This window comes from Balaenoptera borealis (genome assembly GCF_965194805.1).
Source record: "Balaenoptera borealis genome assembly, chromosome: 8".
In the NCBI taxonomy this organism is placed as follows: domain Eukaryota; kingdom Metazoa; phylum Chordata; class Mammalia; order Artiodactyla; family Balaenopteridae; genus Balaenoptera; species Balaenoptera borealis.
The window spans coordinates 8,800,562-8,813,551 of record NC_138865.1 but is presented as its reverse complement, the minus strand read 5'-3'; the positions used below and the strand labels follow the sequence as shown (position 1 = coordinate 8,813,551).

Below are 12,990 nucleotides of genomic sequence, written 5' to 3'. Positions count from 1 at the left end.
AAACAGAATGTTTTTTGAAAATTGTAAAGGACACATGTAAATCAATTCGTTTAAAAAAAGCTAGAATTCCAGCTGAAAATGGGTAAAAAGCATACACGTATAATTTATATGCAAATGGCTTTAAAAAAAAACCTAGAAAACTCTTTAATCTCATTAGCAATCAAATATGGCTAAAATAGTTCCACATTAAAATGAGGTACTATTTTTGCCTATAAAATTAGCAAAAGATTTCTCATTTTTAATGACTCTACCAAACACGGTTGAGAATGTGGCAGACCAGGTGATGTAACTTAGTACAACTTAGTAGACCTTTAGAAAAACAATTTGACAGAAGATATCAAGAGCCTTAAAAAAGTCGATATCTTTAGACCCAGTAATTCCATGCCTGGGAATCTATCCTAAGGAAATCATCTGCTGTTCAGGGGGAAAAAAAAAAAAAAAAAATATATATATATATATATACACACACACACATATATATATATGGAAAAAATAATGGAAACCATCCAAATGGTCAACAAAAGGGAGATGGTGAAAAAGTACTTTATAGTCTCATATTATTTGGGCATTAAAAACATTATTCAGGTATTAAAAATAGGTTTATGAAGATTTTGAGATTAATGGAGGAAATTCTCATATTATGTTAAAAAAAGAAGTTTAAAAGGATGAGCACAAGTATCAAATAATTAGAAAAATGATGGGAAAGAAATACATCCAACTGCTACCACGAGTCATCCCTGAGGGGTGGGATGATGAGTGACTACTTTTCCTTCTTTCTGCTTTTTTGCATTCCAAAAAAAAAAAAGAATTAAGGAAAGACACTTGGACTTTGGGGCTGAGAACAAACTTTGTCCAGTGATCCTGAATTTATCCTCTTCTCCCAAATTTTCACATCTGCAGAGTCACCAAATAGAGTCAAGACTAGAAAAAAGCACTTCAAAGTCAAGAGACATCAGTGCCCAGGAGAGGCCAAGGAGAGAAATAACTGGAGATCAATAGGCAAAGAACGAGGGAAACACTCACTAGCAAAAAACAAACACAAAAACAAAACCTCTCCTGGACCGTTGCCAGGCAGTTCCGTCCTCCTGGGCCCAGCAGGCAAATGCTGGGGCAGCTGACCTCCTATGATGGGGAAGATCTGAGATGGCCCTCCTTCACGCAGTGGGTGGATAGACCGATGGGGCCTTGGAAACCCCAGAATTTAGAACTGGGGCAGTGTGGGGTGGCCATGTCCTTGGCAAGTCCTTGATCTTTGCCCATGTCCCTTATGCATCTCCAGTAGGCTGAGCTCCAGACTCAGGACTGTCTTGCAGCTGGATCCTTAGAAATCTAAGTCGTCTTGGCCAAAGCCATCTGTCCTGTCGATGGGGAGGTTTTTAAGCATCACTTCTGTGGAAGCGAGACTTTTCACTACCTTCTCAGCTTCTAAGTCAGAGCCTCCCTCTGTCCCCTGCTCTGAAGCCGGGCCTCCCTCTTCCCCCTGCTCTGGAGTCAGACCTTCATCTGTTCCTCGCTCTGGCATCCTCGAGCCTGAGGGGGCCCCTTCTTGCTCAGAAGGGGAGCTTTCTGGACACGTGCCTGTGACTTTGGTCTCTGGATCAGGGACGCCCTTGGCCTCGTCTTCAATGCTCCTCGTGTGTCTGTCTGAAGGCTCATCTTCGGAGCTTTTCTGAGAGAGCTGAGAGCAGTTTCCCAGAGATGATGTGCTGGAGGACGAGAGGCCTGACTTCAGGCCTGACCTCTGGTGGGGGGAGTCTGCACCTGGGGCCAGGGTTGGCGTGGGCCTGCCCTCCTGGTCTGGGCTGCTGTTTCTAGAAGCCTCGCGTGACTGGCGGTGTCCGGGGCCAAGCTGAGGGCCCGCTTCTCTCTTACACTGATTTCCTCCTCCTGACTCTGGCTGTTGCTCCCCTTCAGCTCCCTGGGCCTCTGCACTTTCGGTACCAGCGTTCTGTCCTCCTGGACTTGGGTCACCTCCTCCCGGGGCTTCACCCGCCCCAGTGTCCTCAGCCCCAGAGCCCACCTCCGGGTCTCCTTCCTCCCTGCCCACACCCTGCTCCCCCCGCCCCACCCCGTCCGGGTAGCTGCCTACAAAGGGGTCTGTTTTCCTTTCTCTCTTCCCAGCAGTTGCCCCCTCCTCTGCCCCCCAGGGGGCTTCATCTCTGCTGAGGGTCTCGTCCCCCTCCTCCTCCCCGGGGCCCTGGCCTGATCCCAGCTCAGGGCCTCCGTCAGCTTCCCGGACAGGGTCCGTCCCCGAGGGGGCCCTCTCAAGGGGCTCCATCCCCCTCTTCGCAGGGGCCGCCTCTGCTGTCTCCCCGTCCGCACGTCTTCCTTTCTTCTTCTGCAGAATTTGCTGCAGGTCAAAGGCCTCTCTGACGGACGCACTGGCTGCCCGCACTGCGTCCCTCGGGGATGCAGGGACCACTTTCTTCCTCACGCAGGTCTCGCAGGGACAGAACTCCTCCTCCTCAGCCTCCTCCCCCGGCCGGGTCCCCAGGGCTCCTCTGAAGGTTGGCACGTCCTCCAGGGAGAAGGAGGGGGGCCCCCAGCCCCGCGTGTGCTCGGAGAAAGCTGAGAGGACGCTCAGGTCCCGGAGGTGCGGCCTGCACTTCTTGGTCTGCAGGGGCGTCTTGCAGCAGAGGGCTTCCCTGGGTGGCCCCGGCGCCGTGCCCCCCGCCCGGCTCTGCACCTTGCGGAGCTCCTTCTCGATGTCGTCCTGGAGCCGCCGGCCCACGTCCTGCTGTAGCTCGGCCACCATCTGGTCCAGCAGGTCGTTGCTCTCCAGGCCCCAGCGGGCTTGGAGCTCAGCCGTGGCAGTGGCGAGGTGGGCCATGAAGGCCTTCTCTATCTTCTTCAGCAACTTGGACACCCAGAGGGGGTCAGGGTCCAGAGGCCTTCTGCGGGCTGTGGAAGTGCCCCTCTCCCCTGCCCCCTGGGTGAGCTTGGCCTGGGTTTGCCCACAGCCTCTCTCAGCTGCTGTGGACAACTTCTCCAAAGAAGGCTCAGCGTTGGGGCCACTTTGACTCCCGCTGGCGTCTGGGTCGCTCTCCCTGAGGCTCCTAGGGCGCTCTGTCGGGCTCTCTGTCTTCCCTGGAGGGCTCAGCGCGGCCGAGGTGGGGTCTCCCTCCTCTTCCTGCAGGCTCTTGTCTTCCCCGGCGCCCGCCCCGTCCTGAGAGCCCGCCCCTGACAATTCTCGTCCTGTGGTTCCTTCCTCTTCGGGAAACCCTTTAACACCCTCTTCTTGCAGTTCTGCTCTTTCTTTGTCCTCTTTTATTTCCTCTAATTGTACCCCCTCTTCTTGCATCGTGTTTTTAACACCTTGGTCCAGGTCACTGCCCAACATCTGTTCCCCGCTGTTTCTTTCTGCCCTGTCGTCACTGGAGGCACCACCAGCCTCGGAACCACTCGGCTGTTGGTTTCCCGGATCCTCTGGGTTGCCTGAGATTCTGGAATCAGGCCTCTGGCAGGGGATGCTTGAGGGCAGCTCCATCCTCTCAGGGACCAGGGCGCAGTCCACGGTGCAGGGCCCGTGGCCCTCCCCCGAGCCTCCGGAACCACTGCCGACATCCACACCAGAGGAGGATGTCGGCGTGAAGTCCTCAGTTGCAGCGTGGGATCCAAGGGCCGGCAGGGCCTGGCCCCAGCCTAGCTCCCGGAGGCCTGAGTCCAGCTCTCTGTGCCCACGGCCGCTCCCCGGCCACAGGGCCTGGAAGGTGCTCAGGAGCTCCTGGTACCGAGGAGAGTCTGTGAACCTCGCTTTGCCAGCGGGAGACCCAAGGTCATCGTCAAAGAAGCGGAGCCTGGCGAGACAGGTGATGAGGGCCTGGGCCGAGCGGCCGAGCCTCCTGCCCACTGAGCTGGACACTTCGGGCACGCTGCTGGGCCGGCCTGGCCTGGATCCCATCAGCGCCTTCATGATGTGTACGGTGGAAGAGACCCTGCTGGGAAGCTCGCACTGGCCCATCGCACGGTCCACAGCCGCTGCTTTGCCTTCACCAGCCTCCGCAGGGGCTTCTGAAACCCCACTGCAAGGCAGGCCCTCTCCTGACTTGGGACCGGCACTGCCAGTCACTGGAAGGGCTGCATCTGGTTCTGCTTTCTCACTGGCCGCCCCTTCCAGGGGCAGTTGTCTGGCCGGCGCTGACCCTTCCAGGCCATCCGGGGGATATTTGTCGGCAGGGTCCTCCTTGGGGCCTTCCGGGCCGTGCCCAGCCGCGGCTTCGCCCTCGCCCAGCATCTCGTACCTCACGGGCTCCTCCGGGATGTTGCTCAGCCACGCACGGACCACGGCTTCCGGGGAGGCTCGGGGCAGGGCGCCCAGCGTCCCGCAGCCACCTTCCTCTCGCTCCTCCAGGCCGTCTCCTCCACCCGAGACCTTCTCCTGGAACGTTCTCCCGAGCTTGGGACCGCGGTGGGAGCCGCCCCTTCTCGCGGCTCTGACTGCGCTCCCCACGGCCCCTCCCGGAGAGCCAGGGGGCCGAGGGCGCCACACGTCCAGCTTTCCCTCCCCCGCCTCGGCCCCCCCCGGCTCCCCGTCAGCACTGTGGGTGCCCTCGCTGTGGCTGAGGGTCCACAAAGCATGCTTCTTGCCCGAGGGCCGTGGCTTGCGGGGCATGGGACAGTACCTGCTGCACACCAAGCAGGGCTCAGAGAAGGACCCCTGGCCGCCCCAAGACTGGGAGGCTGGCAGCGACTGCGTCTTCCCACCGGGGGACCCGAGGGCCGGGGATGCGGCCAGGTGGGAGCAGCAGCTGTCCCCGTGCGCTCCCGGCCTCCCTCCCTCGGGCCACCCGACTGGCAGGACCAAGGGCCAGGAAGGCTTGGGACTGTCACCCCCCGCCTTTTCAGCCAGGCCATCAGCTTGGGAGTTGAAAGAGCCAGATGTGTTTGAAGGCGTGGGAGCTGGTGAACACGCCCTGAACTCAGGGTCCCCTTCGGTCTCAGCAGCGGGGGAATTTGAGGGGTGGAAATTGGGAACACAGTCAGAATTGCTCACAGGGGTGACGGGAACGCTGCTGAGCCCTCGCGTGTCCCGGGAATGAAGAGAGGCGGAGAAGGGTGGCCCCGGGTCCCGGGAGGCCCGGCTCCTGGGGCTGCGTGGGCTTTCAGAAGGGCCAGGCGCTGGGCTGTCTGGGCAGGTCCTGCCCGTGCTGGGAGGCCCCGGCACTGGCCTGGACACAGGCAAGCCGAGTGGGCAGTGGGTGCCCTTTGGGGTGTGGCGCTGCCTGGGGCGGCCCCTCTGGGACCCTCGGCTGAGGACAGAAACGCTGGGTAAGGACAGGGCGCTGGCTCTGCTCTCCTGCTTTCTGCTCCCGCCTGGGGCCGAGGCACAGGCAGAAGGCGGAGAGTGGCCTCCTGCGTCCTCCCCAGAGCCAGCCCGGCCGCCCCGAGCCAAGGGCAGCCTCACCCCAGACCCACTCCTGGCCTGCGGGTACCCGGCGCCCTGTCCACTCTCCTCTGCCCGTGGGCCCTCTTTCCTTACAGACGAGGGGCTCACAGTGGGGGAAGTGGGGCCTCCCCCCTGGGCGGCCCCCCAGGAAGTCACGGCCCTGCTCTTCTTGCTGGGGCGGCCCTGGTGCAGCTCACCCCTCTCACTGGACTCCTCGTGAGACCCGCCACTTGCCGAGGAGTCAGGAGAAGCGTCTGCCGGGCCTCGGGTCCCGGGTTTCAGGCAACCAGGGTGCTCCCTGAGGCCCGGCATTGCTCCCTCGCCTGTGCCCTCATCAGCCCCCGAGGCCAGATGTGGGCCACAGCTGCCCACACCATCCTCCAGGGACCTGGAACAGCAGGAAGAGTTGGTCTCAGAACCTTCAGGGGGTCTGTCACTGGAGGAAGGGCTGGCACTGTCCTTGCTACTTCTTTTCCTGCTGGCGACCCCTTGGCTCCTGGGGGTCCTGGAGTGGGACTTCTGGGTCAGCCCAGACCTCCTCTGAGAGGCTGTCTGCTCTCCCTGGGGGGCATAAAGGGGGTTCATCCAGATCTCATATCTAGACCCCGGCTGCCACTGGCCTCGGTCAAAGGCTCCCACACCTCCTGCCTCGCAGGGCCCCAGTCCCTGTGCCCCAGGCTCTGAGGGGTCCCTAGGGGGGCCCCTCCACACACAGCCGAGGGGATCTGCCTCCCCCAGGACGGGACCCTCCCCACTGGCCGCTGTGAGACTGCTGGCCCTCCTGACCCTCCTGGACCACAGGAGCAGGTCCTCCCCCAGTAGGTGGAAGCGGACTTTCATCTCCACGGACAAGCTGCCGTCCTCGTTCACGCGCACATTCTTCTCAATGTCTTCACCGGCTACCAACGGGCTGAGCTGGGCAGCTGTGTCCTGAGGGTGCCTGTCAGGAGCAGGGCACATGCAGGCACGATGCAGAGGCACCGAGGGGTCACTGAGCCCAGACCTCTCCGACAGCAAGGAAAACTGCCGTGGCCTGCTGCCTGGCCTGGACCGCGCGTGGATCACGCTCTGCTTGGCTTTTGGCCCCCAGCTCCCTGGTGCATGATGACAAGCAAGAGAAAAGAAGGAAAGACAGTGAGCTGCCGGGGAGAGCTTCGGGACAGAAGAGTCAAGGCCAGTCACGAGCCTTCCACGGTCTGTATACCCCTGCCACCTCCAAAACCAGCAGTAAGGACAGAAGCCATTCTAGAACGAATATTCACGGAGCTGCCAGGGTGTGAACCAGCAGAGCCCAGCGAGATGAACCTGGAGTCCGAATTCAGTCTCAACCCTGCCACTTCCTAGCTGTGTAGTCTTTGGCAGAGCCTCTCTCCTGAGCTGTAAAATAAGAGTAACGGTATCTAACGGGTAGGTTTGTTTTGAGGATGCAAGGCAATGCATGTAAAGCTTCCTGCAGAGTTGCCGGCACGAGGTAGGTTCTCGACAGGCAGTAGAGTTGATTGCAGAGCATCAGTGCCCAGAGCTAAATCCTAGCTCCGCTCACACCCACCCACGGCACAGGAAGCAAAAATCAATAAGCTGCTGCGGACACACCTGGTTGTAACCGTAAAATGCTTTGCAATTATTAGTGATGATTTATCATCTTAACACTCGTCAAGCTTTGGGGTTGATAAATGGTTGCAAGGAAGGACCTGGACACACGATAGCAGGTCCTGGTAGCTAAGCCTGCCCCTTAGTCATGCAAAAGAGAAGAAGAGGGGGTCACTGGGGATAGAAAGACATGATCCCGAGAGATAATGTAGCCCGTGGTACTTTCTCATTTCATCTCCTGAGCTAATGCTTGGCAAGAGGGAGGGGCTGGCAGAGGCTGAGCCTATGGCCGGCAGAAGAGCAGACCTCCTGAGTCCATCTGGGCAGGAGAAGGTTTTGCCCCTCCTGCTCCTCCATAAGCACCAAATGAGACTTGGGGGCTCCTCCAGAGGAGGGGCTGTGGCTGATGGGCCTTTGTGCAGCCAACACCCAGCATGAGGCAATCACCGAAACCATTGTTGTCTTTCTCTTAATAGCTTTTCACAAAGGATATTATTTTGTTTACTCGCCAACATTTGCCCATTGTCATTCCAATAATTTTGCTTTTTGGGTTTTTGTTGTTGTTGTTGTTTTTTAATAATGAAGGCTACCTCTGGCACCTGGATGGATGTATGTTTGGCTGTATAGATTGATGGATGGATAGATGATCAATGGTTATCATTTGTTTTGGTCTGTTTGGTCCTCACTGTTGCCTAAGAGAGTCATGACTCTTGAAAGATGCAAAGGCCACATATCCATGGTCCACTGCCTCCATAATGTCATGCCCACTGTGGTTCTTAACAAAGTTTATTTTAGATCCTAGAAGCTTAAAGTTCAAGATCTCTTAATCCCTGTTTAAATAGCAGACTCCCATCTCTCTTATCCCAGCCAAGTGTTCAACCTAGTTAAGGCTGATGGTGATGAGAAGGAGGAAGAGGCAAGAGAGACCCCCAAACAAATGGGATGCCCAAGACCTGGAGCCAAAGGCAGGGTTTTTTAATTATCTAGAAAGGATATCTGCCCAGCCCTACCAAACCACCATCCAGTGCAAATAAGACTGGGGATCCTGCGGAACCAACTCACCACTTTTGCTCCTTGAAGTCTGCCCAGATAAAGGTTCACTTCCATTTCTTCCGACATCTTCCATTGCCAGAGGTCTGAAGGGCTCGTGACCGGCACATACCAGCACCGAGGGGCTGTGTAGCAGACCCTTCAGAGAGTCCACCTGGGGAAGCAGAGTGTAGAGTCAGGAGGCGTCGTCTGCAGGACCCGCTTCTGTCCAGCGAGACATGGGTAGAGGGAGACTCCACTGTCGCTGGTCCCTTTCCTGATATTTGCACATCTCACCCCAGATTTCTGATCTGAGGGAAGGATCCCATTCACTCCTCATTACACCTCCATGACTGGCTGGGGGCTGAGGTCCTCCCACCATGATCTTCTTCTCTACCTACATCCCTCCCTCCACCTGGTACGAGGCCTGTGGTTTAGAGGTTATTCTGGATACTCAGGTGGAAAAGACTTCAAGAAGACTTTGACTTGCTTCCCCGCCCACACTTCCTCCCTCCGGAATGTGTATTTTTTAGAGCAACCATAACGGAAGGTCCAGGGCTCCCATATGGAGACCTGATTCACTATCTCACACTTTTTCCAGGCAGAGTCCTCTCTTGGGTCTGATCTGGGCTTTCCAGTCTAATCTGAGCCCAGGGCCTCTGCTTCTGCCCCTAGTGGAGCAGAGAAGGACAAGGCACAGATGGCCTTTCTCTCCCAGACTCCTCCGATGGTTCTCTAGGCTCCTGCCCCACCTACCCCTACCCCCCACCATCATGACATCCCGGGCTGGGTCGTGCAGGCAACACCCATGCTGGACTGCATTCCAGGAAGCAGGTCCCTGCTTTTAGAAAAATCTCACCTGGCCCCAAGGATCCTGCCTATCTGATGATTTGCACCATTTATAGCATTACACCATAATTAGCGATGTTGGGGGATTTCGTTCCATCTTTAAAGTACAGAATCTGTTCTTTTTCGTTTTCTCCAATTAGAAGGGTATGCTTATTAACAAGGAAATGAAAGAAAGGGCTCTTAAGATAGAAGGTATAAAGGTGGGATCGTGACTGAGCTGGAAGAGAATGGTACAGCACTGATGCGACTTTGGGGAGCAGGGGAATATATCTTGATGGTAGGAGGGATGGTTCCATTGTTAGGTGGGGACACGCTGTTGTAGCTGCTGTTATAAATTCAAGTATTGGCAGCATGGTGTATACAGGTGTCAGTAGCTATAGGACTAGACCGTGAGAGTTTATGTGGATTAGATCAGTCAACCTCCATCCTCCAGCCTGCCCATCTTGGGTTACCTTCATGTTCAGCAAAACCCAGAAAGGCAAAAATTACATTCACCAGCCTTCTTGCCAGTTAGGCTGGATGCCGATCGGGTTCCATCAGGTAGGTCAAGCCTGGGAAGGCAAGCGAGGTAGACACTGTCTCTTCTTGCTTCTGGCTGTTGTGTGACTACAAAGCAAGTCTGTGGGCATCGGGAGGCGATGGCGCTCAGGCAGCAGTGGCTGGTGTCCCTGGGCATCAAGATGCAGCTGGGGCAGGTTGCTGACTCAGCTTTCTAAGCTTCGGTTCCACTACAGAGGAGTCCTCCTGAGCTCAATCACAGCGGCTTGGAGCAGACTTAGCAGCTTTCTGCAGGACGCTGGGAGCCAATCCTGCGCACCCAACTTGGAGTTCACTCCCACAGCTTTCCAAAGATTTGAAAGTCCCCCCGATGCCCTGTGTGAAATTGCTTTCTGCTTAAAGCACTTGGAGTCTTTTCTGTTTCCTACACTGAACTCTCACCAAAATAGGTTAAGAGGATTGGATAAGAAAACAATCAAAGTGATCAAGGAACAGGTACTAAGCGCTTGCTGAATGGTAGCTAAAAATATGAAGAACAATTGCTCGTTTGATTAACTGACTGAATGTCTCCACTCAATTCACCTTTAATTAGTAGCAGGGCAATCAGTGCCTCTTTTAAAGGAATAACTTCCCAGTTCCACCTAAGTGTTTTGAGCTGAGGTCCAGAGAACCTTTTAAGGAAATGTCATACCCGACAGCCTACCTTTTTCCCACCGGTTGTGTACACCTGCTTCACGGGGAAGCGCAGCAGATCCGAGGCTTTGCTGAGAAAGGCCGTCAGGTTCCTGGTGTTTCTGTGACTGAGCACCACCGCCTGCTGGTATCGAGGGTCGCCGTTCTTAACCAGCATGACCCTCCTCGGGGCTCTGAGACTCTTGCAGGAAGAAGCTGTTCCAGGTGCCTCGCAGCAGCCTTCAAAATCCCGTGACTGCTGAGAAGGGCTTCCCGCCCGTGGCCGGCCCGGCCCGCTGGGGGTCTTGGGGGGCTTCTTATCGGAACAGAGGTAGCAGCCGCCGTCTTGCAGCTGCTCCAGGGTGCTGAGGCCGTGCAGGCCCCGGGGCGTGGTGACGGAGCGCACCCCAAAGGAGAGCGGCACGCGCTGAGACAGCTCATCCATCAGGGCCCCGAAGCTCCTGAAGGCGCGTCGGTCAACGGCCAGGCGAACCCCAGCAAACTGGGGATCCCCTCGCTTGAGGAAAGTTATCTTCTTGGCTGGCATGACCTGGGTGACAGAGGGGGTCCGGGCCACAGAAGGCAGGAGGCGCTCGCGGTGTCCAGGGGCCTGGGCATCCCTCGGGGTGCTGTTCATGGTGTGGAGGACCAGGCAGCTGAAATGGATCAAAGGAAGAGGAAAGTCAGAGAAGGGGGTCTGTGCATTTCCTCCCCCTCGTTACAGAGGTGCTCCCTGCCCACCCCAAATCTGCTCCTCTCAACCTTGTAGAGAGGCAGGTTAATCCATTTTGATGAGTAGAAGGAAGGCCAAAGATTTGGCATGGGAAGATCTGAATTCAAATCCCATCCCTCACCCCCCAATTATTGACTGTGTGACCCAGGAGGCTGATGACATAGTCTGTGTTTTGGTAACATGCAGCCATATAGATCTGCGCAGTGGTCATAAGGATTCAATGAATTTATGCGTACAGAGCAAGCATCAATACACCTTTATTCCTCTCCTTTCTCTTGCTGTTTCTCTTACCCTCTTCTACCACCTTGAACTCCTTTGGATAGGGCAGAGTTTATCTCCTAAGGAGGCTGGTGAATAAGGGGACATAAGAATACCGAACCAGTGGTCAGGAGACCCAGGCGCCCTGCCCTCTCTCTCAGAGCAAAGAGTCATGTGTGAACATGGGGGAGTCCAGGCTCTCTGCACTCACATCCTCCAGCAGCCAGGTGGGAGGGCCGGAGCAGAGTCCCTCGTCCCAAACCCTTAGGGTGGAGTGCAGACAAGGAGACTCGTAACTCAAAGAGGATGCCGCCACTTGATGCCGTGCTTTTTTCTCCATTATACAGGGAGGTTTGCTTTAATAGAAGGCTGCTCCCCCTGCATCCCTCCAAAGTCTTTGGAAGATGAACCGTGCGGGTGAGTGCCACAGCCTGCCGCCACCAACGTGGGCGATAGGGCTGCAGGCCAGCTGTGCGGGGTCAAGGCCATTCGTCCAACTGTTCGCTTCTATTCCCGCCATGGTGGAGCCCCATTGCCTCATCTGGGACTCTTGCAAAAGCCAGCTGCAGGCTATTCCTGCCCAGGTCACCACATGGCGCTCTGTTCTGTGCACCGGCCGGCCAAGTTGTCCCGAAACCCTCTCCTCTCGGGACATTTCCAGTGCACCAAGCCCCTCGGGTGGTTTGCAGTGTCCTCAGAAAAAGCCCAGGCCTTTACTGCACGATTCAAGGCCCTCTCCGCCCTGAGTCCCTGCTCCTGCCTTTTCCTGCAGGAATCCTCCATTCTGACCAGGCCGCCTGACTAGGAGGCCCGGCCTGCAGGACGGCCGCGTTCTCTGCGCCCTGCCTCGGCTGTCCTGCTCTGTGGAGGCTTCTCCAGCCCCCCAGTCCGGGGCAAGCCCCATTTTCAGCACGGCTCCCCAATGTTTCCCACACCCTATACCCTTCCTGGCCAACTACCCCAAGGCGTGGGGCACAGAACCTGTACCCCCCGGGGCACCCAGCCCCCTGCTTGACACAGAGCAGGGGCCCAAGAAGTGCCGCTGACTGATGACACCCGTGCTTCACAGAGCCGCCCAGCAGAGCCCAGGCCTGCCAAGCGGCTGCCACGCACGCAGTCAGGATCAGATGAGGGGTCTCCCCTGATTACACGGGGTTCAGACTTAGCAGGGCCCTCGTTGCTGTGCACACTGCAGGTGACCGTGGTCTCCCCGGCCGCAGCCACCTCTCCCGCTCACAGCCCAGCCAGCGCCCACATCTCCTTTTTTACCTTTACTCACCATTTATCCCCATTCGTCTTCGGGGAAGGAACTCTGCTCTCATTTTTAAAATCTTGGTGCACAAGAGGGCTTATAACCTTCTCTCATCTCTGCACAAACTTTATAATTAGCTTCCTCAGCCTCGTCCCCCCCAGCTAATCCCTCTAAGCTGCTTCCTTAGCCACCCCAGCACCGGTGCACGTCCCCGCAGCTGCGCACTCTTCCTCCGGCGTGCCTTCCCCCAGGGCGCCCTTTCTTCCCACTTGATTTGCAGTTTCACTTTTGACCATGAGCATCCTTCTTGGCCCTAACTGAGGGACTGAGAGGGGAAGGAAAGTCACAGTGTCCCCTGGAGTCACCACCATGTCCCCCAGCATCACTATGTCCCCAATGTCACCGTGTCCCCCTGTGTCACCATGTCCCAGCATCACTGTGTCCTCCAATGTCTCTGTGACTCCCAGTGTCACCGTGTCCCCCAATGTCACCGTGTTCTTTGTTGTCACTATGTCCTTATAGTTCCACAAGCATAATGGTGCCCCCAACATCACCACGTCCCCAGTGTGACCATGTTCTGCAGGGAGGGGAGAGACAGTGAAGGCAAAGCCCGTCTGGGCTCCCCCGGGACCCTGGCCAAAGCGTCTCGTGGCAACGACGCGTTCAGTACCCTCAAGTGCTGACGGCCCCTTTCCTCTGACGTTCCTTAGCAAATAACTTCTT

The 12,990-nt window shown here is 56.5% G+C and overlaps 1 protein-coding gene across 1 annotated transcript; it reads right to left on the bottom strand.

Moving 5' to 3' along the window:
- Positions 1–779: 779 nt before the first annotated feature.
- RP1L1 (RP1 like 1) lies at positions 780–11,253 on the bottom strand. The gene is made up of 3 exons (XM_082401710.1): positions 10,056–11,253; positions 8,039–8,180; positions 780–6,480 (listed from the first exon to the last, which is right to left on the bottom strand). Exons 1-3 carry the CDS (start codon positions 10,659–10,661, stop codon positions 1,322–1,324), a joined length of 5,907 nt encoding a protein of 1,968 aa, XP_082257836.1. The 5' UTR covers positions 10,662–11,253; the 3' UTR covers positions 780–1,321.
- Between the last annotated feature and the right edge of the window lie 1,737 nt (positions 11,254–12,990).

Bases quoted from the DNA above. Each gene is read 5' to 3' on its own strand.
- RP1L1 (XM_082401710.1), bottom strand. From the start codon at position 10,661: ATGAACAGCACCCCGAGGGATGCCCAGGCCCCTGGACACCGCGAGCGC. The intron at 8,181-10,055 runs GTAGGCTGTCGG...CTGCTTCCCCAG, and splicing joins ACACAACCGGTGGGAAAAAG to GTGGACTCTCTGAAGGGTCT. The intron at 6,481-8,038 runs GTGAGTTGGTTC...ATCATGCACCAG, and splicing joins GACTTCAAGGAGCAAAAGTG to GGAGCTGGGGGCCAAAAGCC.